The following is a 27860-nucleotide window of genomic DNA, read 5'->3' on the forward strand; positions in this document are numbered from 1 at the left end:
TCAAAATCTTATTTTGTTTATATTTAATTTTTAAAATTCCTCAAGCTGTATTCACAGCCAGCTGTATAAATTGCATATTTATCTCATTAACCCTTCCTGCTTGCTATCATAGAGCCCCAATCTGTTAATTTCTTCAATTCACTGCATTTTCTAGTCATGTTAGTATATCTTCCCTTGACTGCGACTATTTCACTCTTACAAGGATTCAAACTTCTATAAATTTATGCATGTTTGTATCTGACTTATGGCAGCCATATTGACAGAACACTTTCTGATTTGCACAATGGCAGCTGAACAGGTTGAACTGAACCCTTATGGAGAATGATGCTTCCGTGTGCGTTGACCCATTCAGCTGCCTTACAGCATTCAGAAACGGGCATCTTTGCTCAACAGAGTCAGAATAGCATCAATCAGAGGCAATAAATGGACTATACAGAACAATAAACCCTCTTAATTTCTTCAAAACCTTGCTGGAGAAAATCAGGAACGCAATAGAGTATGACACAATATTTCTGAAGCATTTGCCATCGGCATATCGGACAGTTTTCAACAACCAGATGTACAGATGCATCTGTAGTATTCGATCTTATAGAAAAAAAACGAGGATTAATGTTATTAGATTCAAAAGGAGTTTTGTGTAATTTAGTTTTTATTATAAATTCTCTTGTTCTTCTTATAGTGCTTATCTTGTTATCGTCCTTGTGGCTTCAAGGCTAAAAGGTAATAGCAAAACAGGAAAAAAGAAATGCAATTTAAAAATCATACATTTTTCTTTCATTTAACTTTTCAGTTGATGGTTGTGATGATGATTTATAACTTATGTTCACAGATGTGTGTGTGTATTTGCATATTTTACTCAAAAAAATTGGTGTGAGTGTTATGTGCTTGATTTGCCTTGAACGAGACAAAACTGACTCTCGTGATATGCATGTATATATTTCTTCTTATATAAACATTTATTACATTTGTTTTATTTTTTCAGTGAATGATTTTTTATTTCGTATTCCATCACCAACTTGCAAAATTCGTTTTGGCAGTTTCAATTTCAACTTGTGTTACCTCAATTGATCACACACGATTCAAAAAGCTTCTTAACAATGAAAACACTCTGGGTGTCTTTCCTTGAAAAGGTTCAAGCAGACAATCTGATTATATTCACATCACCACCAGGTTTTAATGTCTTAATGTATCACAGAGATTGGTGGTTGCTATATTAGCAGACATTTTGCACCAGTAGGAGTTGCCTCCCTTTAAAAATGTAAACTTTCGCCCAATGTGAATAAAACAAGTCAGGCATCCTGGTCTTAACAAGCATACTTCGTCTTGTCTTATTTTCCTGAAAAAATATAACAAAACATGGTGTCAGAAATGAAATTCTGATTAAAGTGGAATCTACTAATATCTGTTGTTCACATCCAGTGGCTCATGATTCTCACTTCCCTTAACTGAGCCAAAAGGGGGTCAACCATAGTTTACGTTTTATACACTTGTTGAGCTTTGTGAAATCTACACATATTCTAACCTTCTTGTTTGCTTTTAGTACTCGCATCATGAGATAACACCATTGAGTGGGTTTGTCAATCTGGCTTATGACCCCCAGCTTTCCCATTCTTTAGAGTTCTGCCTGTGTTTTCTTTATCAAGAGTAGTAGTACACATAGTGCTGTGAATTCGCATCTGCATGTAGCAGTATGTTGTATTCTTTAGGCTTGTGAATAGGTCTGGCATTTACTTTTTCGGCTCAAATGATTGTGTTTTATTCCTGATGGTATGTAAGCTTGGGTGGATGGTTATAAGCTTAAGAGATTTGATGGCTCGTTTACCTAACAGCGGCTCTTTAATTTATAGATGTGTTCAAGGATTGTGGTAACATTTGCCGCCGAATCCAACTTAAATTGTAGTTGTAGTCCATTAATGGTGATGTTAGTTCGCCAAGGTTTGCTCAGGCTGATTTCTAATATCATCAGAACACCAAAGTATGCACTCTGGTCGCTTTCACTGTCATCTGAGTTATGCTTAACTTCATGTAGTCTTGTGTGGTAATACTGGACATAGTGGCTTATCACAATTGGCAAGTGACTAAAATGGTGGTGCATACACGTCTTTGATGGGGGATCTTGTTATGCCCATTCTTCTGTTGATTCTCGTGGTGAGATTCACGTCTGGGTCTTGTATTTGCTCTAACCTTGTCTTCGATTTCTGTTGTGATTAATAGAGTCAACACCAAAATTCCTTTGAGCTGATGTGTTCTGGTGATCGCAGGAGACGTTGTGATTTAATTGTTTCACACTGCTATGCGTGTCTGATGGCCTTGTCTAAGGTGAGGTCTGGAATGATTTGCAGACTCAATGACATATTATGATGTGTGCACCCGACTACAATTCTGTCACTAATTAGTTTTCTTGCAGATCCTTAAAATTGCAGTTTTTAGCCAGTACGTGAAGATCCATAATAAAAGAATCGATTCACCTTTTGACATCTCTGGTTGAACCTGGCCGATTAAAATACTATGTTTGTGTCACCTTTAAAATGGTCATTGAACTGTGATATAACTATGCCAAAGTTTTCACATTGTTTGGACGAAAGCTTAAATGTGCCAAAAATGTCTTCTGCTTTATCACCCATGCAATATCTCGAAGTGTCTAAACAGTCCTGTAATGGCTGAACTGTTGAATCCATCTTTCCCATAACTTGAGTTGAATGTAAAGGGTTCTGCTGGGCTCAAATGACTTGTCATACTGGAGTTCATTTGTGTAATTCTTTTATTTAATACTAGCAGATGTACCATTGCTCGGTATTAACCATAACGTTAAATTCCTTTTAAAAAATTAAGTAAAAAAAAAACTGGAAAGAAACTGAGACATGTACATGCGAGTATTATGTTTTTGTAAACAGTTCATTTCTTGTAAGTAAAAACAAAAAAATACTCGAGCTGAGATATCGAAACCAAAACCTAAAGACAGTGAGTCAAATATGATAACCATTAGGCCATCTTGCCACGTTGTTTAAAAAGTGTTTTCAAGCCTACTTATTCTTAACATAAGGAAGCTGTCACATGAACAATTCGTGCATGCACAATCGTGAAACAGGTGACAAACAGGTAAAAATCTGATGACCCCCAAGTACCAATTTTTCACTTTTGACCCTTTAGCAGCCCTATTGTCCAGATGAAAATGGTTTAAAGTTTTCCACATGTCTGAATATCCTATATACCAAATTTCAAGTCTGTAGATCAAAAATTCATTGAGTATATAGGTTGAGAATTGTCCTCACACACACACACACGCACACACACGCGCACACACACACACATTCTCACTTTTATAGATATATAGATTTCTTTTTACATGGCTTTTGGGATCAACACTTTAACTCCTTCCCTATGTATTGTCCACATTCGTTCATAAATCCCTTATTCTGACACCATGTTTTGTTATAATATATGTATTATCAGAATGTCTGCTAACATACCCCCCCCCTCTTTATTTAATATGCTTTGATATTCTTCAGTGTCTAAGCTATATGCTATGCACTGACGACCTTCATTAGCCCATTCGGACAGTACCAATTCGACTGTCTCCCATTTGGTATTTGATTAGCCAGTGAAATCTATCCGAGGTGCATGTAACAAGTACTAGAGAATGAAATGGAAGTGATATGCATGCAAGCTGACGTGCTAATCTATGGCAAAAATCAAGAACACGATGCCCGACTAAAAGTACACTAAAGAAAAAAAATCCAGGCTGCTGACATTATGCTCAACCTGGAAGAATGCTCCAAATCATTAGTGAAATTTCTTGGGCACATACTCGGTGCTGACGGTTTTCAACCAAATCCAGAAAAGCTTACTGGGGTTTCCAAATCTCAACACCAACGAACATGACAGAAAGTTATCTGCTCTTAGATATTGGGAAAATTCATCCCAAACCTGGCAGACATGAATAAGTCACCAAGGGACTTTTTAAGCCAAGAATATGCATTCGTTTGGGACAATGCACAACAGGAAACATTCAGCTCCATCAAGCATTGTGCTCAGCACCTGTGCTATGTTTGTATAAACCATCACATGAAACTGTGATTTCTGCCGATGCTTCATCTAACGGGCTGGGAGCAGTGCTATTACAATGACAAGATGATACAAAAATCCACTCCACCTACATTTCATGAGCCATGTCAGAAACGGAAATTCTAAAAAATAAACACTCGTTTATTTTATAAAAAAAATTTTGTGTGTTGCAATTATTTGGCTCCAAACGTGTTCAATACTATCTTATTTTATTTTCAAAGACTCATGCATTGCCCATCACACAGAGCTGAAGAGCTACCATCACTCAAAAATTGTACACCAGAATCAGTCAAGAGCTTCAACCTTTCATACAGGAAGTTTTTGTTGTTTAAACAGCATCTACACTACATTCCTATGAAATGATAATTATCTAAGGCAATAAATAACACATTGTACCTAACCCACCCAACGAAATAGGAGTCTCATAAAGAGAATCATTCAGCAAGGAAGGAGATCATGAGTACAACATGTCTAACCCTGACTTTTCAAGATTATATAGCAACTCGATCTGGACATTATTTGACCATCTATCAACCGAGATTTAAAATAAAAAAAATATGTAGATAAAAAAATCACATAATTAAATAAATTACTTAAAGAATGCATCAATAAAAAGAACATTGAATATTGAACATTGAAGACTATTAAATAAAAAGGGGAGATTTTTGTTCAGTCATCCTTCATCGGTGGGAGTTGTTTCCTGTTGTCTAACGTGTTTTATGTAAAAATCTCGCCCAACGTGAATAAAACAAGACTGGCAGTCAGCCATCTGGGTCTCAATGAGCATGATTCATCTTGCCTTATTTTTCCGATAAAAACAATGGAACATCAGTAATTCATAGTCCCCGAATCTTTTAGATATAGTTCACCTTTAAGTACATTTTGAAGATCATTCAAAATCAAAAAGTCTCAACGTCAGATTTATGTGAAAAAAATATGTTTCAGTTTGTGGTCTTAAACTCCACACAAGAATCCATCAGAACAATGAAACAATTACACTTTACAAGATAGACATCTAAAGTTATTGGTTCGAAAATGGATGATCATTTTATGTTAAATTTAAATAGTAAAAATTATATCTAGGATATTAAGAGCTAATTGAGTGACAGAAGTCTAATTAGTTTAAATCAGAAAAACAAAAATTATTTCAATGTCTCTGTACCTATACTGCCTCTCACCCAACAAATGCTGCTATAACACTGATGGAACCTTTGACTCATTGTGCTAGGTTCAAGCTTCGATGAGATCACTACCACCTTATCCAAATTGGGTTTTATTCTGCTGCTATTTATGATGACCCAAAGAATTTCAGATAAATGCTAAGAAAACTGGAATTTTGACACCATCATATTTTTATCAACGTGTGTAAGGGCAACTAAAAATACACATTAACTTTTACACATTTCAGTCGATGAAATGACTCAAGTATGAATTTCAGGAATCATATATAGTGTGTGTGTATTGTTATTCATATATATGCGATGGGATTATTCTAATATTTTTTCCAATTCTATTTTGAATTCTCGATTTTGATTCAAAAATCGCCTAAAAGGTAGAATTTACTTGTGGGGATTTAGCAAAGAATATGGGGATTTAGCAAAGAATCTTTAGAATCTAATGTAGATATAATTTTCAATTTGACAATTTTTTTAATGATTTTCCTTTATGAAAATCCAAGATTTTAATAAACTCATTGTAAGATTTTTATGTTTTTTCTTTTCACTTGTCTCATCCATTTGTGTTATTTTTACCAGCGCCATTTTTAACCTAAAATCGTTATGTTCTATGAATTTTAAATAGATTCAAATCAATAAATATTTATAAATTTATCCTTGGTATAAATAATAGAAAACTAAATTATATATATATATATATATATATCAAGGTTTATCAGGGTACTTTTTTCCGTGTTGACTGAATTTGAATTTTAAAATGAAATGCATATAAAATACGTTTTGGAGCCAATTACAACGCAAAAATTAGGTATTACTTGTTTAAATTTTATGTGTGTGTGTGTGTTATTTGTTTTGCGATACTTTTTGAATGAATTCAATTAAACAATTAAGTAAAAATGTACAAAAGTGCATTTTTACCTAAATGCGAGTTGGGAATAATTTTCCCTTTAACCAAATTGGTACGCCCAAATGGGGAGCGGCATATATATTGTTAAAATATAATTGCGTGTGGATATATATATATATATATATATATATTTCGAAGTTGTATAACTTTGTCGGTATTTAAAAATCTTTTTTTGTTTTTCTTCACTATGGTGTTAAATTGAAGAAGTGAATAGAGTCCGCGTGCTTTAGCTGTAGTATTTTTTTGTTTATTTTTGCCTTATAGTTGGCTTCAAAACGTATTTTATACGTTTTTCATCTTAAAATTCAAATCCAGTCAACGCTTCTAATACGGGGGCGGGGGGAAGTACCTTGATATTCAAATCGCGTCACGCATTCTTCCGGCATTTCAAAAACAACACTACAGGTTACATCACGCAAGACTCTCCGTTCACTTTCCTTTCAATTTAACATTGTGGTAAAGAAAAAAGAATTTTAAATACCGGACTCCATATATATATATATATATATATATATATATATATATATATATATATATATATATATTATGATGATGGAGTTATACTCATTCGGTATTTAAAATTCTTTTTTCTTTACCACAATTTCTCGATATTTAATTTTACAATATTTAAATTTTAGCTTTCTAAACTAAATTTTAGTTTCCTACAGCAACACTATTGGCTTGTTGTATAACAAAAACAAGATACTTATTCAGGGGTAGTTACAAATTCTGACCATTTCTGACTCCAGATACAAATACTCGGGGACTGTTGGCTTTTGTTAATAAAGTCGGGGCGATCAACCCTAAGTCTGAAGGGCCTGTCTCTTTACAGTGTGAACTCAGTGGTTTGGAGCAAAGTGAGACTCAAGTGAAATGTGTTTTTTCTCAAAAGTCTGGGTTTCCCAGCGGTCGGGCAGAGGTGTCCTCGAGGTTATTGTTGCCTTTCATTATAGTCAGAACCAGATAGGTTTACCCCCACCCCCACCCCCGATCAACAGAATTTTATTCCACTATTCTTCATAAACCAATCTAAAAAAAGAATTGTACTTCTCAAGCTTGAAGGGACTTTTTCCCTTTCTTCTTTTCTCTCAATCCATACCTCTTATCTATATATATCTATAAAAGTGAAAATGTCTGTGTGCGTGTGTCTGTGTACATTTCCATACCAAATAACTCTGTCAATTTTCGGTCTAGATAATCGTGATTTGACATAGAGAGTATTGAGATTTGGGAAAATCTTTTTACTCGGTTTTCAGCCAGAAATTTGGCTGTCAAAAGGTCAAAGTTCAACGATTTTGGGTCAAAACACTTGAAATTTTAAATGTAGGTTATTTGGACATGGATCGAACATTTTAATTTGATTTGAGCTAAAAAAAATAAATGTTAAGGGGTAAAAATTGGAGTCAAAGTTTGAAAAAATTTGACGTCTGTGGTCTCCAATTTCTGGTCTAAACATTTGAAATTTTACATAAAGGGTATTCAGAGATAGGGCAAGCTTTTTAATCGGTTTTGGTTGAAAATTTGAAATTTTACATAACGGGTATTCAGATATGCGGCAAGCATTTTAGTCAGTTTTGGGCCGAAAATTTGGCTGCCAAAAGGTCAAAGTTGAAAGAGTTGACCTTTGCAGATTCTACCAAATTCCTCCACCAATTTTGGGTGTAAAGACTTGAAATTTTAGATGTAGGTAACTTGGACATGGGTAAAATTTTGTATTTTGATTTGAGATCAAAATAATAAATGTTAAGGGGTCAAAATTGGAGTCAAAGTTTTAAAAAAGTGACCTTTGCAGTCTCTACCAAATTACTCAGACAAATTTTGGTCTAAACATTTGAAATCTTACATAAAATGTATTCACATGTAGGGAAAGTTATGAACAGTACATAGGACCCGAGCTGAACTGCGAGTCATAACTAAAGTGGGAGGGCCCTAGTGCTTTCACCTTCACTCACGTTAAGCCTTTAGCTATTTTTTTTTTTCACTTGTGGGACGGTTTTCCAAAGGCCATCTGTATAAGGTAGGATAAGTAAACCGGTCATCATAGTTGGCCTTCTTTCCAAAGTGATTTCACAGTCAATCCAATAATTCGAATCCACTTGACAATTTATCTACCTGATTTGATTTTCTGGTGGTCCTCTCAAATAAAATTTAAGTGCCAATCTTCACACCCTGAAAGCATTTTATGATTTCAACTTACATCCTTCAGCTATCCAGCTTGGTGATGAGGGGAAGTCATTTTGATTATCTGTTAAAACAGATTTCTTCTTTTCATCATCATCATCATCATCATCATCATCATCATCATCACTATTACGTCCAACAATGTGAAATCCCCTCAATTTGTGTCAAAAGAACCACCCAGATGCTGACTGCTTCCTAACCCAGCAAGCAAGGCCATTCGGCGTTGCCTGGTCCACCGTCTGGTTACATTTTTAAGTATTGTTTTTGTTAATAAAATCGTAATCTTCAAACATTTTATGATATTTAAATAAACAATATTAGTTTAATTTGATTTTAAATGCAATTTTTTATAATTGCTTTTATTAGCTGTAAATGTCATGAAAACGTTTAACTTATAGGACAATGTTACATGATAAAAGGGCTGCCCCCCCTTTTCATGTAAGTAAAAAAAAGGGAATTAGTTAAATGTACATATGAAATAGGATAGTCAAGGATTCGAACTTGCGAAGCTAGATTTGGAATTGAAAATTCCAATCATAAGTTAAAATAAATACAGAATGTTATTGAAATAAGGAATTGCAATTGTAAACATATCTGTATATGGAAAAGGAATGCAAAAATGAAATTTGTTTCTGATAAGGAATTTAATCGTCAATTGAAATTGTAAACATATTTTGTAAAAATGTTATTGGAAAAATAGGTTACTGAACTCGGGGTCATGTCAAGTTTGGCAACGTAACGCATGTCAACTAACGTGCTTGATGAGCACATGTTTAATCATGCAATGACATGACGAGTTAATATAGGTAGAGTTTTTAGATGCAGGCTGGGAGTCTGGAAAAAGAGTCGGAGAGAAGCAGAGAGTTTCAGACCGATTCTCCGTTAGAATCAAGACACCCTCTAGAAGTGAGAGGGTTTTAGAAATAACCACGTAAAGAAACTTTGAATTCCTCAAGCGAAATCATGGACCAGTCATGAAATAAAGCACGTCACCATTTTTGTGTATCTGCGTCTTCTGTGTTCATCATTACAACGAGAAAGGTAACGTGTTTATATTATATGCACAACTATCAAAACGTAAATGTCAAACGCACTATCTCTCGGTCTATCTATCAAGATATTCATAAATCTCCTCTCATTGAATTGGTTCTCTTGTAGTAACATGTACCTATTATATATATATATATATATATATATAGAACTGTTTTTCTCTCTATATATATGTACTCTGTCTCTATATCTTACCAATGTCTCCATCTTTTACAACATGAACATTTTAAGACATATGAACACTTTTAAGACTGTCTATAATCTCTCACTAAGACTCTCACAAACAAGAACACTAAATAAAAACTCCCGTAACATAGGCGCACAAGTGGTACGTTTTAATAATAACACCCCTATGCAACAGCAAGATTAATTCATACATATTTTAATAAAAAAAATAAATATTATTAAAGTAGAATAAATCAATCGTTTGTGTTACATTAGCGTCACAAAAAAAACAAAAAACAAAAAACAAAAAAAAACAGTATAATGCACAACATTTTGTTAGAAATAAACTTCACTATTAACCAACATGTTTATCGTATTTCATTGCTGATGCAAAAAAAAATATGGTTACATTACTGGTAAAAACGTAAACAAAACTTTATTGTTGAACTTAGAAGATAAGTTATTTGTGCAATTTCAAATTTCTGTAGACGTACTGGCCCATTAGTACAACCAATCTAAAATGATGCTCGGATTAGGTGGTTAGGGTTCGAATCCTATACTCGTCTCATTTTTCACTCTTTTCAAATCGGTTAATTTCTTTAATGACATTATCTAAACTAACATTATCATCCACAGCAATAAATATGAAATGCACGTTTATTATTTCTAACTTAATATCTCTAAATATATTCACACTACAGATTTTTAACAGATGATAAAGCAAGATTATTTATAGTTTTTTTTTTTTTTTGCAATGTTTTTAAAAAAAAAAAATGGTCTGCTGCTCGGCTCCTTCATCTAATCCACCGACTCAAGGACAAACTCCACCAAAACATGATAATATATTGCTCTGAAAGAAAAAAAATTAAATCAGAAATTAGATATTTAAACCTAATATAATAATAAACGAATAAGACAGTATTAACAATATCAATCAATTGGTTTTGTAGCGTAGTTAAGGTGGCCTCAATCCCAGACTGTCACAAACACCTCTGACCAGTGTTTTGTCTGGAATTCTATTTTGTCAAAATTGCTCTGTTGATATTCCATCTCTTAGATTCTTTCCCCCCTTTCCTATTTTATTATTACTACTACTACTACTACTACTACTACTACTACTACTACAGCAGCAGCAAATTTACAGCTGCAATACTCCTGCTCCAAAACCTGAGGAGTATGGCTGCTAATTTTGTCTTCTGTCACCACCTACCTCTTAAAGCAAAATTGATTTCACTTCTCAGTCAACTACTTCCTCTCATGGCGTCATATCCTGTTACGTAATCATAACAGTTAACTTCAAAATGAATTTCCCACTACTCTAATCTTAACGCGAGCCTCATCTGGAAAACTACATTATTTTTACATTTCTATCAGATCTATATCAGATGGTGCCATTTTGGTGATTTCAAAGTAATATCTTGTATTGTAAATAAAACTTTGCCATGTCAGAGGTATCTTAAAATTAAATTTAGAAACGACATCCCTTACTTTCGTGAATCAATTTATAAAGTTTCTTTTTTAAATAATTTTTTTTCCTATTAAAAAAGCTAATTAATAAAAGTTAATTAAAAAATATAAATGGTAAAAGTTGATTAATAAAAGCTAAGTAAAAATATAATTAAAAAAGATAAGTAAAAAATATAATTGAAAAAGTAAATTAAAAAAATATAGTTAATGTTTAAAAACGGCTAATTAAAATAACTAGGTAATAGACGATAATATAATAAATAGAAAATTAATAAAGGATAATAAAAAATAATATTAACAAACAAAATTTTGTTAAAACTATTAAAAAATTAGAAATTATTACATTAAAAAGATTAAAATATAATTGAAAAAAATAATAAAAAACACTAGTTAACGTTTAAAAACGGCTCATTAAAATAGCTAGTTAATAATATAAAAAATAGGAAATTAATAAACGATAATAAAAAGTATTAACAAACAAATTTTTGTTTAAACTATTAAAAAATTAGAATTTATTGCAAAATTATTGCAAAGATTGGCTGCATGTTCGTTCCCATAAGAGTAAAGTTAGACAAAGTTCGGTTTTAATGTTTAATGACTTAAAATCCAACATGAAAAATTGGGACAAAAATAAAAATTCTACTTCATTGACCGAGAACAGAAAATTTGAAGTGTACAATCAAAACAGATACAAGAGCAAAATAGGGTCAGATTTCCCCCCAAAAGGAGCATTTTGGATTGGGCTATGGGCAAGGAAATTTCATTACCGGCATAAATTATACTGACAAAAACTATCCTATTTTTTCTTTTTTTTTAGTCAATTGGATTTACCAGATTTGATGTAAAAATGATATGCAAATGAAAATAATAAGCCGACACGAAATTAAAAGCTAGAAAGAGATACGGACAACACCAGCTATCATGCACGGAAGAATCCAAGAACATTGCTCAACCCCGCTACCCCATGCATTTGGGTTGGAGGAGGCAAGATGGAAAGAACTCAATTACTCATATCGACTCATGCAAATCAATGCACACACATACACAATGCCACGCTGTCAGATACTCATATACATCTATTACATATTCACACTATGAACATGTTGACCTACATAATTCTAAGCCTTATGACCAAACATTCTTTACCAAACCTGTATTTGCATAAATGACACAACATTCTTTACCAAACACGTATTTGCATAAATGACACAACATTTTTTACCAAACCGTATTTGCATAAATGACACAACATTTTTACAAAACACGTATTTGCATAAATGACACAACATTTTTACAAAACCGTATTTGCATACATGACACAACATTTTTTACCAACCACGTATTTGCATAAATGACAAAACATTTTTACCAAACACGTATTGGCATAAATGACACAACATTCTTTACCAAACACGTATTTGCATAAATGACACAACATTCTTTACCAAACACATATTTGCATAAATGACACAACATTCTTTACCAAACACGTATTTGCATAAATAACCAACAATCACGACGTTGTCTCCTCAGGAACCGACAAGGCAAACATGCTTGCCAGTCGGTTTGCCTCAAACTCCACACTCCACACTGGATCCTTCCAACCACCCCCTACCTGACTTTCCTATGCGGACAGACGCCACGCTAGACGATCTGAAAACCACCCCTGCTCAGGTGCATACTATCATAAAAAACCTTGACACTTCAAAAGCATGTGGACCTGATCTTATCCCAGCTGTGCTATTAAAAAAGTGCTCAGCCGAAGTAGCTCCAGTTCTCTCCAAACTCTACAACAAATGCCTCAATGAAGCTTGCTTTCCGGACTGTTGGAAAACTGATTCTGTTGTACCAGTATTCAAGAATTCTGGCGAAAGGACTGACCCATCAAATTATCGCCTCATTAGCCTCCTCCCACTTTTTGCCAAAATATTTGAGACCTTAATTAACCATGCTCTAGTCCATCATCTTACAGATGCTAAACTTCTGACTGACAAACAATATGGATTTAGACAAGCCCATTCCACAGCAGACATCCTAACTCTGATCTCTGAACGTATATACCATTCACTGGACAAAGCGGGGGAGGGCATAGCAGTAGCTCTAGATATATCTAAGGCTTTTGACAGGGTATGGCATGAGGGTCTCCTCGAGAAAATTAGATCATACGGTATCACTGGTAGAATACTTAACATAATTAAATCCTTCTTAGATAAGAGAAAAATCCAGGTTGTCCTCGACGGTCGTACATCTACACAATATGATATAAATGCGGGGGTGCCCCAGGGTTCTATCCTTGGACCTTTATTGCTCGTGATATTCATAAATGACCTCCCCAACAAAATTGCCTCTGAGATGGGTATATATGCTGATGACATTACACTCTATGGCAGGCACGACAGGAAGACGAATGAACACATTTCTAAAGAAATGGCAGAAACACTAGAGGAAGATCTCCAATCTGTGGTGGAATGGGGACAAAAGTGGTTGGTCGCGTTCAATGCCGCCAAGACTAAACTAGTTTCATTCAATAATTACAAGAAACCCTCTCTACCACCTAGAGCAATGGCCAACGACTCTTTATCTGAGAGTACATCTTTCAAACTCCTTGGCCTAACGTTCACAGGAAACATGAGTTGGAACAATTACATTGAAGGCATTGCCAGAGCCGCTGCAAGAAAGGTGGGCTCTCTCTACCGTGCTAGAAAACTACTATCACCCGAAAGTATCCTGTACCTCTATAAGGCCACCATTCGCCCATGTATGGAGTATTGCTGTCACATCTGGGCTGGTGCATCTGCTACTTGTCTCTCGCTCCTTGACAAGGTTCAAAAGAGAGTCGCAAACCTGATAGGCCCTGAACTGGCATCTAAGCTTCAGCCTCTGTCCCATCGACGAAATATTAAATCCCTCTGCCTTTTCTACAGGTATTTTAGTGGTGAATGCTCTGACGAACTGCAATCACTTGTGCCCCCACGACGTGAGCACCCTCGACAAACCCAACAGGCTGCTAAATCCCACCCCAACACGGTAGAGATCCCTAGATGTAAAAGATATTTTACTCCAATAGTTTCTTCCCCAGAACCGCTAGACTCTGGAATTCCATTCCAGGTCCCTGCTTCCCCAACAGTACTGACGTGCAGATGTTCAAGTGTAACGTGAACCGTCATATTGCTGCCCCAATACCTACATAGTATCCCAGTAGTAGTTGCCCCTAATAGTAGCCCCCTGCATCAAAGTGGCAATTTGCCTTGTTTGGGGTGAAAATGTAAAAAAAAAAAAAAAAAAAAGAAATGACAAAACATTCTTTACCAAACACGTATTTGCATAAACGACACAACATTCTTCACCAAACACGTATTTGCATAAATGAGACAACATTCTTTACCAAACTCGTATTTGCATAAACGACACAACATTCTTTACCAAACACGTATTTGCATAAGCGACACAACATTCTTTACCAAACACGTATTTGCATAAATGACACAACATTCTTTACCAAACACGTATTTGCATAAATGACACAACATTCTTTACCAAACACGTATTTGCATAAACGACACAACATTCTTTACCAAACATGTATACTTGTTATAAATGACACAACATCCTTTACCAAACATGTATTTGCATAAATGACAGAACATTCTTTACCAAACACGTATACTTGTTATAAATGACACAACATTCTTTACCAAACAGGTATTTGCATAAATAACACAACATTCTTTACCAAACTCGTATTTGCATAAATAACACAACATTCTTTACAAAACACGTATTTGCATAAATGACAAAACATTCTTTACCAAACACGTATTTGCATAAATGACACAACATTCTTTACCAAACACGTATATTTGTTATAAATGACACCACATTCTTTACCAAACACGTATTTGCATAAACGACACAACATTCTTTACCAAACACGTATTTGCATGCATGACACAACATTCTTTACCAAACACGTATACTTGTTATGAATAACGCAACATTCTTTACCAAACATGTATTTGCATAAATGACACATCATTTTTTACCAAACACGTATACTTGTTATAAATGACACAACATTCTTTACCAAACACATATTTGCATAAATTACACAACATTCTTTACCAAACACGTATACTTGTTATAAATGACACAGCATTCTTTACCAAACACGTATTTGCATAAACGACACAACATTCTTTACCAAACATGTATTTGCATAAATGACACAACATTCTTTACCAAACACGTAGTTGCATAAATGACACAACATTCTTTACCAAACACGTATACTTGTAATAAATAACACAACATTCTTTGCTAACCACGTATTTGCATTAATGGCACAACATTATTTACCAAACAGGTATTTGTATAAACGACACAACATTCTTTACCAAACTCGTATTTGCATAAATGACACAAAATTCTTTACCAAACACGTATTTGCATAAATGACACAACATTCTTTACCAAACACGTATTTGCATAAACGACACAACATTCTTTACCAAACACGTATACTTGTTATAAATGACACAACATTCTTTACCAAACACGTATTTGCATAAATGGCACAACATTCTTTACCAAACACGTATTTGCATAAATGACACAACATTCTTTACCAAACATGCATTAGCAAAAATGACACAACATTCTTTACCAAACACGTATTTTCATAAACGATACAACATTCTTTACCAAACACGTATTTGCATAAATGACACACCATTCTTTACCAAACTCGTATTTACATAAATTACACAACATTCTTTACCAAACACGTATACCTGTTATGAATAACACACCATTCTTTACCAAACACGTATTTGCATAAATGACACAACATTCTTTACCAAACACGTATACGTGTTATAAATGACACAACATTCTTTACCAAACACGTATTTGCATAAATGACACAACATTTTTTACCAAACCGTATTTGCATAAATGACGCAACATTTTTACCAAACACGTATTTGCATAAATGACAAAACATTTTTACCAAACACGTATTTGCATAAATGACACAGCATTTTTTTACCAAACACGTATTTGCATAAATGACACAACATTCTTTACCAAACACGTATTTGCATAAATAACCAACAATCACGACGTTGTCTCCTCAGGAACCGACAAGGCAAACATGCTTGCCAGTCGGTTTGCTTCAAACTCCACACTCCACACTGGATCCTTCCAACCACCCCCTACCTGACTTTCCTATGCGGACAGACGCCACGCTAGACGATCTGAAAACCACCCCTGCTCAGGTGCATACTATCATAAAAAACCTTGACACGTCAAAAGCATGTGGACCCGATCTTATCCCAGCTGTGCTATTAAAAAAGTGCTCAGCCGAAGTAGCTCCAGTTCTCTCAAACTCTACAACAAATGCCTTAATGAAGCTTGCTTTCCGGACTGCTGGAAAACTGATTCTGTTGTACCAGTATTCAAGAATTCTGGCGAAAGGACTGACCCATCAAATTATCGCCTCATTAGCCTCCTCCCACTTTTTGCCAAAATATTTGAGACCTTAATTAACCATGCTCTAGTCCATCATCTTACAGATGCTAAACTTCTGACTGACAAACAATATGGATTTAGACAAGCCCATTCCACAGCAGACATCCTAACTCTGATCTCTGAACGTATATACCATTCACTGGACAAAGCGGGGGAGGGCATAGCAGTAGCTCTAGATATATCTAAGGCTTTTGACAGGGTATGGCATGAGGGTCTCCTCGAGAAAATTAGATCATACGGTATCACTGGTAGAATACTTAACATAATTAAATCCTTCTTAGATAAGAGAAAAATCCAGGTTGTCCTCGACGGTCGTACATCTACACAATATGATATAAATGCGGGGCGCCCCAGGGTTCTATCCTTGGACCTTTATTGCTCGTGATATTCATAAATGACCTCCCCAACAAAATTGCCTCTGAGATGGGTATATATGCTGATGACATTACACTCTATGGCAGGCACGACAGGAAGACGAATGAACACATTTCTAAAGAAATGGCAGAAACACTAGAGGAAGATCTCCAATCTGTGGTGGAATGGGGACAAAAGTGGTTGGTCGCGTTCAATGCCGCCAAGACTAAACTAGTTTCATTCAATAATTACAAGAAACCCTCTCTACCACCTAGAGCAATGGCCAACGACTCTTTATCTGAGAGTACATCTTTCAAACTCCTTGGCCTAACGTTCACAGGAAACATGAGTTGGAACAATTACATTGAAGGCATTGCCAGAGCCGCTGCAAGAAAGGTGGGCTCTCTCTACCGTGCTAGAAAACTACTATCACCCGAAAGTATCCTGTACCTCTATAAGGTCACAATTCGCCCATGTATGGAGTATTGCTGTCACATCTGGGCTGGTGCATCTGCTACTTGTCTCTCGCTCCTTGACAAGGTTCAAAAGAGAGTCGCAAACCTGATAGGCCCTGAACTGGCATCTAAGCTTCAGCCTCTGTCCCATCGACGAAATATTAAATCCCTCTGCCTTTTCTACAGGTATTTTAGTGGTGAATGCTCTGACGAACTGCAATCACTTGTGCCCCCACGACGTGAGCACCCTCGACAAACCCGACAGGCTGCTAAATCCCACCCCAACATGGTAGAGATCCCTAGATGTAAAAGATATTTTACTCCAATAGTTTCTTCCCCAGAACCGCTAGACTCTGGAATTCCATTCCAGGTCCCTGCTTCCCAAACCGTACTGACGTGCAGATGTTCAAGTGTAACGTGAACCGTCATATTGCTGCCCCAATACCTACATAGTACCCCAGTAGTAGTTGCCCCTAATAGTAGCCCCCTGCATCAAAGTGGCAATTTGCCTTGTTTGGTGTGAAAATGTAAAAAAAAAAAGAAATGACACAACATTCTTTACCAAACACGTATTTGCATAAACGACACACCATTCTTTACCAAACACGTATTAGCATAAACGACACAACATTCTTTACCAAACACGTATTTGCATAAGCGACACAACATTCTTTACCAAACACGTATTTGCATAAACGACACAACATTCTTTACCAAACATGTATACTTGATATAAATGACACAACATCCTTTACCAAACATGTATTTGCATAAATGAAACAACATTCTTTACCAAACACGTATACTTATTATAAATGACACAACATTATTTACCAAACAGGCATTTGCATAAATGACACAACATTCTTAACCAAACTTGTATTTGCATAAACGACACAACATTCTTTACCAAACACGTATTTGCATAAATGACACAACATTCTTTACCAAACACGTATTTGCATAAACGACACAACATACTTTACAAAACATGTATTTGCATAAATGACACAACATTCTGTAACAAACACGTATACTTGTTATAAATGACACAACATTCTTTACCAAACACGTATTTGCATAAACGATACAACATTCTTTACCAAACACGTATTTTCATAAATGACACAACATTCTTTACCAAACTCGTATTTACATAAATGACACAACATTCTTTACCAAACACGTATACTTGTTATGAATAACACAACATTCTTTACCAAACACGTATTTGCATAAATGACACAACATTCTTTACCAAACTCGTATTTACATTAATGACACAACATTCTTTACCAAACACATATACTTGTTATAAATGACACAACATTCTTTACCAAACACGTATTTGCATAAACGACACAACATTCTTTACCAAACACTTATACTTGTTATAAACGACACAACATTCTTTACAAAACATGTATTTGCATAAATGACACAACATTCTTTACAAAACATGTATTTGCATAAATGACACAACATTCTTTCGCAAACACGTATTTGCATCTTTACCATACACGTATACTTATTATAAATGACACAACATTATTTACCAAACACGTATACTTGTTATAAATGACACAACATTCTTTACCAAACACGTATACTTGTTATAAATGACACAACATTCTTTACCAAACACGTATTTGCATAAACGACACAACATTCTTTACCAAACTCTTATTTGCATAAATGACACAACATTCTTTACCAAACATGTATAATTGTTATAAATGACACCACATTCTTTACAAAACAGGTATTTGCATGAATAACACAACATTCTTTACCAAACACGTATACTTGTTATAAATGACACAACATTCTTTACCAAACATGTATTTTCATAAATGACACAACATTCTTTACCAAACACGGGTACCTGTTATAAATGACACAACATTCTTTACCAAACACGTATTTGCATAAACGACACAACATTCTTTACCAAACACGTATTTGCATAAATGACACAACATTTTTTACCAAACATGTATTTGCATAAATGAGACAAGATTTTTTACCAAACATATATTTGCATAAATGACACAACATCTTTTACCAAACATGTATTTGCATAAATGACACAACATTCTTTACCAAACACGTATTTGCATAAACGATACAACATTCTTTACCAAACACGTATTTGCATAAATAACACAACAGTCTTTACCAAACTCGTATTTACATAAATGACACAACATTCTTTACCAAACACGTATACTTGTTATAATTACACAACATTCTTTACCAAACACGTATACTTGTTATAAATGACACAACATTCTTTACAAAACTCGTATATGCACAAATGACACAACATTCTTTACCAAACACGTATATTTGTTATAAATTACACAACATTCTTTACCAAACATGTATTTGCATAAATGACACAACATTCTTTACCAAACACGTATACTTGTTATAAATGACAAAACATTATTTATCAAACACGTATTTTCATAAACGAAACAATATTCTTTACCAAACACGTATTTGCATAAACGACACAACATTCTTTATCAAACATGTATTTGCATAAATGACACAACATTCTTTACCAAACACGTATTTGCATAACTGACAAAACATTCTTTAACAAACACGTATTTGCATAAATGACACAACATTCTTTACCAAACACGTATACTTGTTATAAATGGCAAACATTCTTTACCAAACACGTATTTCCATAAACGACACAACATTCTTTAGCAAACACGTATTTGCATAAACGACACAACATTCTTTAGCAAACACGTATTTGCATAAATGACACAACATTCTTTACCAAACACGTATACTTGTTATAAATGGCAAACATTCTTTACCAAACACGTATTTGCATAAGCGACACAACATTCTTTAGCAAACACGTATTTCCATAAACGACACAACATTCTTTAGCAAACACGTATTTGCATAAATGACACAACATTCTTTAGCAAACACGTATTTGCATAAATGACACAACATTCTTTAGCAAACACGTATTTGCATAAATGACACAACATTCTTTAGCAAACACGTATTTCCATAAATGACACAACATTCTTTACCAAAAACGTATATTTGTTATGAATAAAGCAACATTCTTTACCAAACACGTATTTGCATAAACGATACAACATTCTTTACCAAACACGTATTTGCATAAATGACACAACATTCTTTACCAAACTCGTATTTACATAAATGACACAACATTCTTTACCAAACACGTATATTGTTATGAATAACACAACATTCTTTACCAAACACGTATTTGCATAAATGACACACCATTCTTTACCAAACTCGTATTTACATAAATGACACAACATTCTTTACCAAACACGTATTTGCATAAACGACACAACATTCTTTACCAAACACGTATACTTGTTATAAATGACACAACATTCTTTACCAAACACGCATTTGCATAAATGACACAACATTCTTTACCAAACACTTATTTGCATAAACGACACAACATTCTTTACCAAACACGTATACTTCTTATAAATGACACAGCATCCTTTACCAAACACGTATTTGCATAAATGACACAACATTCTTTACCAAACACGTATAGTTGTTCTAAATGACACAACATTCTTTACCAAACAGGTATTTGTATAAATGACACAACATTCTTTACCAAACTCGTATTTGTATAAATGACACAACATTCTTTACCAAACACGTATTTGCATAAATGACACAACATTTTTACCAAACACGTATTTGCATAAAGGACACAACATTCTTTACAAAACATGTATTTGCATAAATGACACAACATTCTGTACCAAACACGTATACTTCTTATAAATGACACAACATTCTTTACCAAACACGTATTTGCATAAACGATACACCATTCTTTACCAAACACGTATTTACATAAATTACACAACATTCTTTACCAAACTCGTATTTACATAAATGATACAACATTCTTTACCAAACACGTATACTTGTTATGAATAAGAAAACATTCTTTACCAAACACGTATGTGCATAAATGACACAACATTCTTTACCAAACTCGTATTTACATAAATGACACAACATTCTTTACCAAACACGTATACTCGTTATAAATGACACAACATTCTTTACCAAACACGTATTTGCATAAATGACACAACATTCTTTACCAAACACGTATACTTGTTATAAATGACACAACATTCTTTACCAAACACGTATTTGCATACACGACACAACATTCTTTACAACACATGTATTTGCATAAATGACACAACATTCTTTACCAAACACGTATTTGCATTAATGACACAACATTCTTTACCAAACAAGTATACTAATTTTAAATGACACAACATTCTTTACCAAACACGTATTTGCTTTAATGATACAACATTATTTACCAAACACGTATACTTGTTATAAATGACACAACATTCTTTACCAAACACGTATTTGCATAAATGACACAACATTCTTTACCAAACACTTATACTTGTTATAAATGACACAACATTCTTTACCAAACACGTATACTTGTTATAAATGACACAACATTCTTTACAAAACACGTATTTGCATAAACGACACACCATTATTTACCAAACACGTATTTGCATAAGCGACACAACATTCTTTACCAAACACGTATACTTGTTATAAATGACAGAACATTCTTTACCAAACACGTATTTGCATAAATGACACAACATTCTTTACCAAACACGTATTTGCATAAACGACACAACATTCTTTACCAAACACGTATACTTGTTATAAATGACACAACATCCTTTACCAAACATGTATTTGCCTAAATGCCACAATATTCTTTACAAACACGTATACTTGTTATAAATTACACCACATTCTTTACCTAACAGGTATTTGCATAAATGACACAACATTCTTTACAAAACTCGTATTTGCATAAATGACACAACATTCTTTACCAAACACGTATTTGCATAAATGACACAACATTCTTTACCAAACACGTATTTGCATAAACAACACAACATTCTTTACAAAACATGTATTTGCATAAACGACACAACATTCTGTACCAAACATGTATACTTGTTATAAATGACACAACATTCTTCACCAAACACGTATTTGCATAAACGATACAACATTCTTTACCAAACACGTATTTTCATAAATGACACAACATTCTTTACTTGTTTCTTTATACTTGTTATAAATTACACAACATTCTTTACCAAACACGTATACTTGTTATAAACGACACAACATTCTTTACCAAACACGTATACTTGTTATAGATGACACAACATTCTTTACCAAACACGTATACTGTTTATAAATGATACAACATTCTTTACCAAACATGTATACTTGTTATAAATGACACAACATTATTTACCAAACACGTATACTTGTTATAAATGACACAACATTCTTTACAAAGCACGTATACTTGTTATAAATGACACAACATTCTTTACCAAACACGTATACATGTTATAAATTACACAACATTCTTTACCAAACACGTATGCTTGTTATAAATTACACAACATTCCTGAGCAAATGACACAGCATTCTTTACCAAACACGTATATTTGTATAAGTGACACAACATTCTGTACCAAACATGTATTTGCGTAAATTACACCACATTCTTTACAAAACACGTAGTTGCATAAACGACACAACATTCTTTACCAAACATGTAGTTGCATAAATGACACAACATTCTTTACCAAACACGTATTTGCATAAATGACACAACATTCTTTACCAAACTCGTATTTACATAAATGACACAACATTCTTTACCAAACACGTATACTTATTATGAATAACACAACATTCTTTACCAAACACGTATTTGCATAAATGACACAACATTCTTTACCAAACACGTATACGTGTTATAAATGACACAACATTCTTTACCAAACACGTATACTTGTTATAGATGACACAACATTCTTTACCAAACACGTATACTGTTTATAAATGATACAACATTCTTTACCAAACATATATACTTGTTATAAATGACACAACATTATTTACCAAACACGTATACTTGTTATAAATGACACAACATTCTTTACAAAGCACGTATACTTGTTATAAATGACACAACATTCTTTACCAAACACGTATACTTGTTATAAATTACACAACATTCTTTACCAAACACGTATGCTTGTTATAAATTACACAACATTCCTGAGCAAATGACACAGCATTCTTTACCAAACACGTATATTTGTATAAGTGACACAACATTCTGTACCAAACATGTATTTGCGTAAATTACACCACATTCTTTACCAAACACGTAGTTGCATAAACGACACAACATTCTTTACCAAACATGTAGTTGCATAAATGACACAACATTCTTTACCAAACACGTATTTGCATAAATGACACAACATTCTTTACCAAACACGTATTTGCATAAATGACACAACATTCTTTACCAAACACGTATTTGCATAAACGATACAACATTCTTTACCAAACACGTATTTGCATCAATGACACAACATTCTTTACCAAACTCGTATTTACATAAATGACACAACATTCTTTACCAAACACGTATACTTGTTATGAATAACACAACATTCTTTACCAAACACGTATTTGCATAAATGACACAACATTCTTTACCAAACACGTATACGTGTTATAAATGACACAACATTCTTTACCAAACACGTATTTGCATAAATGACACACCATTCTTTACAAAACATGTATACTTGTTATAAATTACGCAACATTCTGTACCAAGCACATATTTGCATAAATGACACAACATTATTTACCAAACACGTATACTTGTTATAAATGACACACCATTCTTTACCAAAACGTATTTGCATAAACGATACAACATTCTTTACCAAACACGTATTTGCATAAATGACACAACACTCTTTACCAAACTCGTATTTACATAAATGACACAACATTCTTTACCAAACACGTATACTTGTTATTAATAACACAACATTCTTTACCAAACACGTATACTTGTTATTAATAACACAACATTCTTTACCAAACACGTATTTGCATAAACGACACGACATTCTTTACAAACCATGTATTTGCATAAACGACACAACATTCTTTACCAAACACGTATTTGCATTAATGACACAACATTATTTACCAAACACGTATAGTAGTTATAAATGACACAACATTCTTTACCAAACACGTATACTTGTTATAAATGACAGAACATTCTTTACCAAACACGTATTTGCATAAACGACACAACATTCTTTACCAAACACGTATTAGCATAAACGACACAACATTCTTTACCAAACACGTATTTGCATAAGCGACACAACATTCTTTACCAAACACGTATTTGCATAAACGACACAACATTCTTTACCAAACATGTATACTTGATATAAATGACACAACATCCTTTACCAAACATGTATTTGCATAAATGAAACAACATTCTTTACCAAACACGTAAACTTATTATAAATGACACAACATTATTTACCAAACAGGCATTTGCATAAATGACACAACATTCTTAACCAAACTTGTATTTGCATAAACGACACAACATTCTTTACCAAACACGTATTTGCATAAATGACACAACATTCTTTACCAAACACGTATTTGCATAAACGACACAACATACTTTACAAAACATGTATTTGCATAAATGACACAACATTCTGTAACAAACACGTATACTTGTTATAAATGACACAACATTCTTTACCAAACACGTATTTGCATAAACGATACAACATTCTTTACCAAACACGTATTTTCATAAATGACACAACATTCTTTACCAAACTCGTATTTACATAAATGACACAACATTCTTTACCAAACACGTATACTTGTTATGAATAACACAACATTCTTTACCAAACACGTATTTGCATAAATGACACAACATTCTTTACCAAACTCGTATTTACATTAATGACACAACATTCTTTACCAAACACTTATACTTGTTATAAACGACACAACATTCTTTACAAAACATGTATTTGCATAAATGACACAACATTCTTTACAAAACATGTATTTGCATAAATGACACAACATTCTTTCGCAAACACGTATTTGCATAAATGACACAACATTCTTTACCAAACACGTATACTTATTATAAATGACACAACATTATTTACCAAACACGTATACTTGTTATAAATGACACAACATTCTTTACCAAACACGTATACTTGTTATAAATGACACAACATTCTTTACCAAACACGTATTTGCATAAACGACACAACATTCTTTACCAAACTCTTATTTGCATAAATGACACAACATTCTTTACCAAACACGTATAATTGTTATAAATGACACCACATTCTTTACCAAACAGGTATTTGCATGAATAACACAACATTCTTTACCAAACACGTATACTTGTTATAAATGACACAACATTCTTTACCAAACATGTATTTTCATAAATGACACAACATTCTTTACCAAACACGGGTACCTATTATAAATGACACAACATTCTTTACCAAACACGTATTTGCATAAACGACACAACATTCTTTACCAAACACGTATTTGCATAAATGACACAACATTTTTTACCAAACATGTATTTGCATAAATGAGACAAGATTTTTTACCAAACATATATTTGCATAAATGACACAACATTTTTTACCAAACATGTATTTGCATAAATGACACAACATTCTTTACCAAACACGTATTTGCATAAACGATACAACATTCTTTACCAAACACGTATTTGCATAAATAACACAACAGTCTTTACCAAACTCGTATTTACATAAATGACACAACATTCTTTACCAAACACGTATACTTGTTATAATTACACAACATTCTTTACCAAACACGTATACTTGTTATAAATGACACAACATTCTTTACAAAACTCGTATATGCACAAATGACACAACATTCTTTACCAAACACGTATATTTGTTATAAATTACACAACATTCTTTACCAAACATGTATTTGCATAAATGACACAACATTCTTTACCAAACACGTATACTTGTTATAAATGACAAAACATTCTTTACAAAACTCGTATATGCACAAATGACACAACATTCTTTACCAAACACGTATATTTGTTATAAATTACACAACATTCTTTACCAAACATGTATTTGCATAAATGACACAACATTCTTTACCAAACACGTATACTTGTTATAAATGACAAAACATTATTTATCAAACACGTATTTTCATAAACGAAACAATATTCTTTACCAAACACGTATTTGCATAAACGACACAACATTCTTTACCAAACATGTATTTGCATAAATGACACAACATTCTTTACCAAACACGTATTTGCATAACTGACAAAACATTCTTTAACAAACACGTATTTGCATAAATGACACAACATTCTTTACCAAACACGTATACATGTTATAAATGGCAAACATTCTTTACCAAACACGTATTTCCATAAACGACACAACATTCTTTAGCAAACACGTATTTGCATAAATGACACAATATTCTTTACCAAACTCGTATTTACATAAATGACACAACATTCTTTACCAAACACGTATTTGCATAAACGATACAACATTCTTTACCAAACACGTATTTGCATAAATGACACAACATTCTTTACCAAACTCGTATTTACATAAATGACACAACATTCTTTACCAAACACGTATACTTGTTATGAATAACACAACATTCTTTACCAAACACGTATTTGCATAAATGACACACCATTCTTTACCAAACTCGTATTTACATAAATGACACAACATTCTTAACCAAACACGTATTTGCATAAACGACACAACATTCTTTACCAAACACGTATACTTGTTATAAATGACACAACATTCTTTACCAAACACGCATTTGCATAAATGACACAACATTCTTTACCAAACACTTATTTGCATAAACGACACAACATTCTTTACCAAACACGTATACTTCTTATAAATGACACAGCATCCTTTACCAAACACGTATTTGCATAAATGACACAACATTCTTTACCAAACACGTATAGTTGTTCTAAATGACACAACATTCTTTACCAAACAGGTATTGTATAAATGACACAACATTCTTTATCAAACTTGTATTTGTATAAATGACACAACATTCTTTACAAAACACGTATTTGCATAAATGACACAACATTTTTACCAAACACGTATTTGCATAAAGGACACAACATTCTTTACAAAACAAGTATTTGCATAAATGACACAACATTCTGTACCTAACACGTATACTTCTTATAAATGACACAACATTCTTTACCAAACACGTATTTGCATAAACGATACACCATTCTTTACCAAACACGTATTTACATAAATTACACAACATTCTTTACCAAACTCGTATTTACATAAATTATACAACATTCTTTACCAAACACGTATACTTGTTATAAATGACACAACATTCTTTACCAAACACGTATTTGCATAAACGACACAACATTCTTTACAACACATGTATTTGCATAAA

The 27860-nt window shown here is 33.4% G+C and overlaps 2 protein-coding genes across 4 annotated transcripts in view; one reads left to right on the forward strand and one right to left on the reverse strand.

Annotated features, from left to right (window-relative positions):
- LOC145267118 (uncharacterized) overlaps window positions 1–1316 on the forward strand; it is a 250945-nt gene extending 249629 nt beyond the window's left edge. For all 3 annotated transcript variants that reach the window (XM_080123148.1, XM_080123149.1, XM_080123150.1), the window contains one exon: window positions 983–1316. In XM_080123148.1, the coding sequence (XP_079979274.1) occupies window positions 983–985 (3 nt within the window). In that variant the 3' untranslated portion in view covers window positions 986–1316. The remainder of the gene's footprint in view (window positions 1–982) is intronic.
- An 8382-nt stretch (window positions 1317–9698) lies between these two features.
- The window catches only part of LOC145267120 (uncharacterized), a 162261-nt gene continuing 144099 nt past the window's right edge, over window positions 9699–27860 (reverse strand). Inside the window, exon 8 of the mRNA XM_080123152.1 lies at window positions 9699–10393. Within this exon, the coding sequence (XP_079979278.1) occupies window positions 10355–10393 (39 nt within the window). The 3' untranslated portion in view covers window positions 9699–10354. The remainder of the gene's footprint in view (window positions 10394–27860) is intronic.

This window comes from Euprymna scolopes, chromosome 42 (genome assembly GCF_053919585.1).
Source record: "Euprymna scolopes isolate OS-2025 chromosome 42, ASM5391958v1, whole genome shotgun sequence".
Classification (NCBI taxonomy): Eukaryota; Metazoa; Mollusca; class Cephalopoda; order Sepiida; family Sepiolidae; genus Euprymna; species Euprymna scolopes.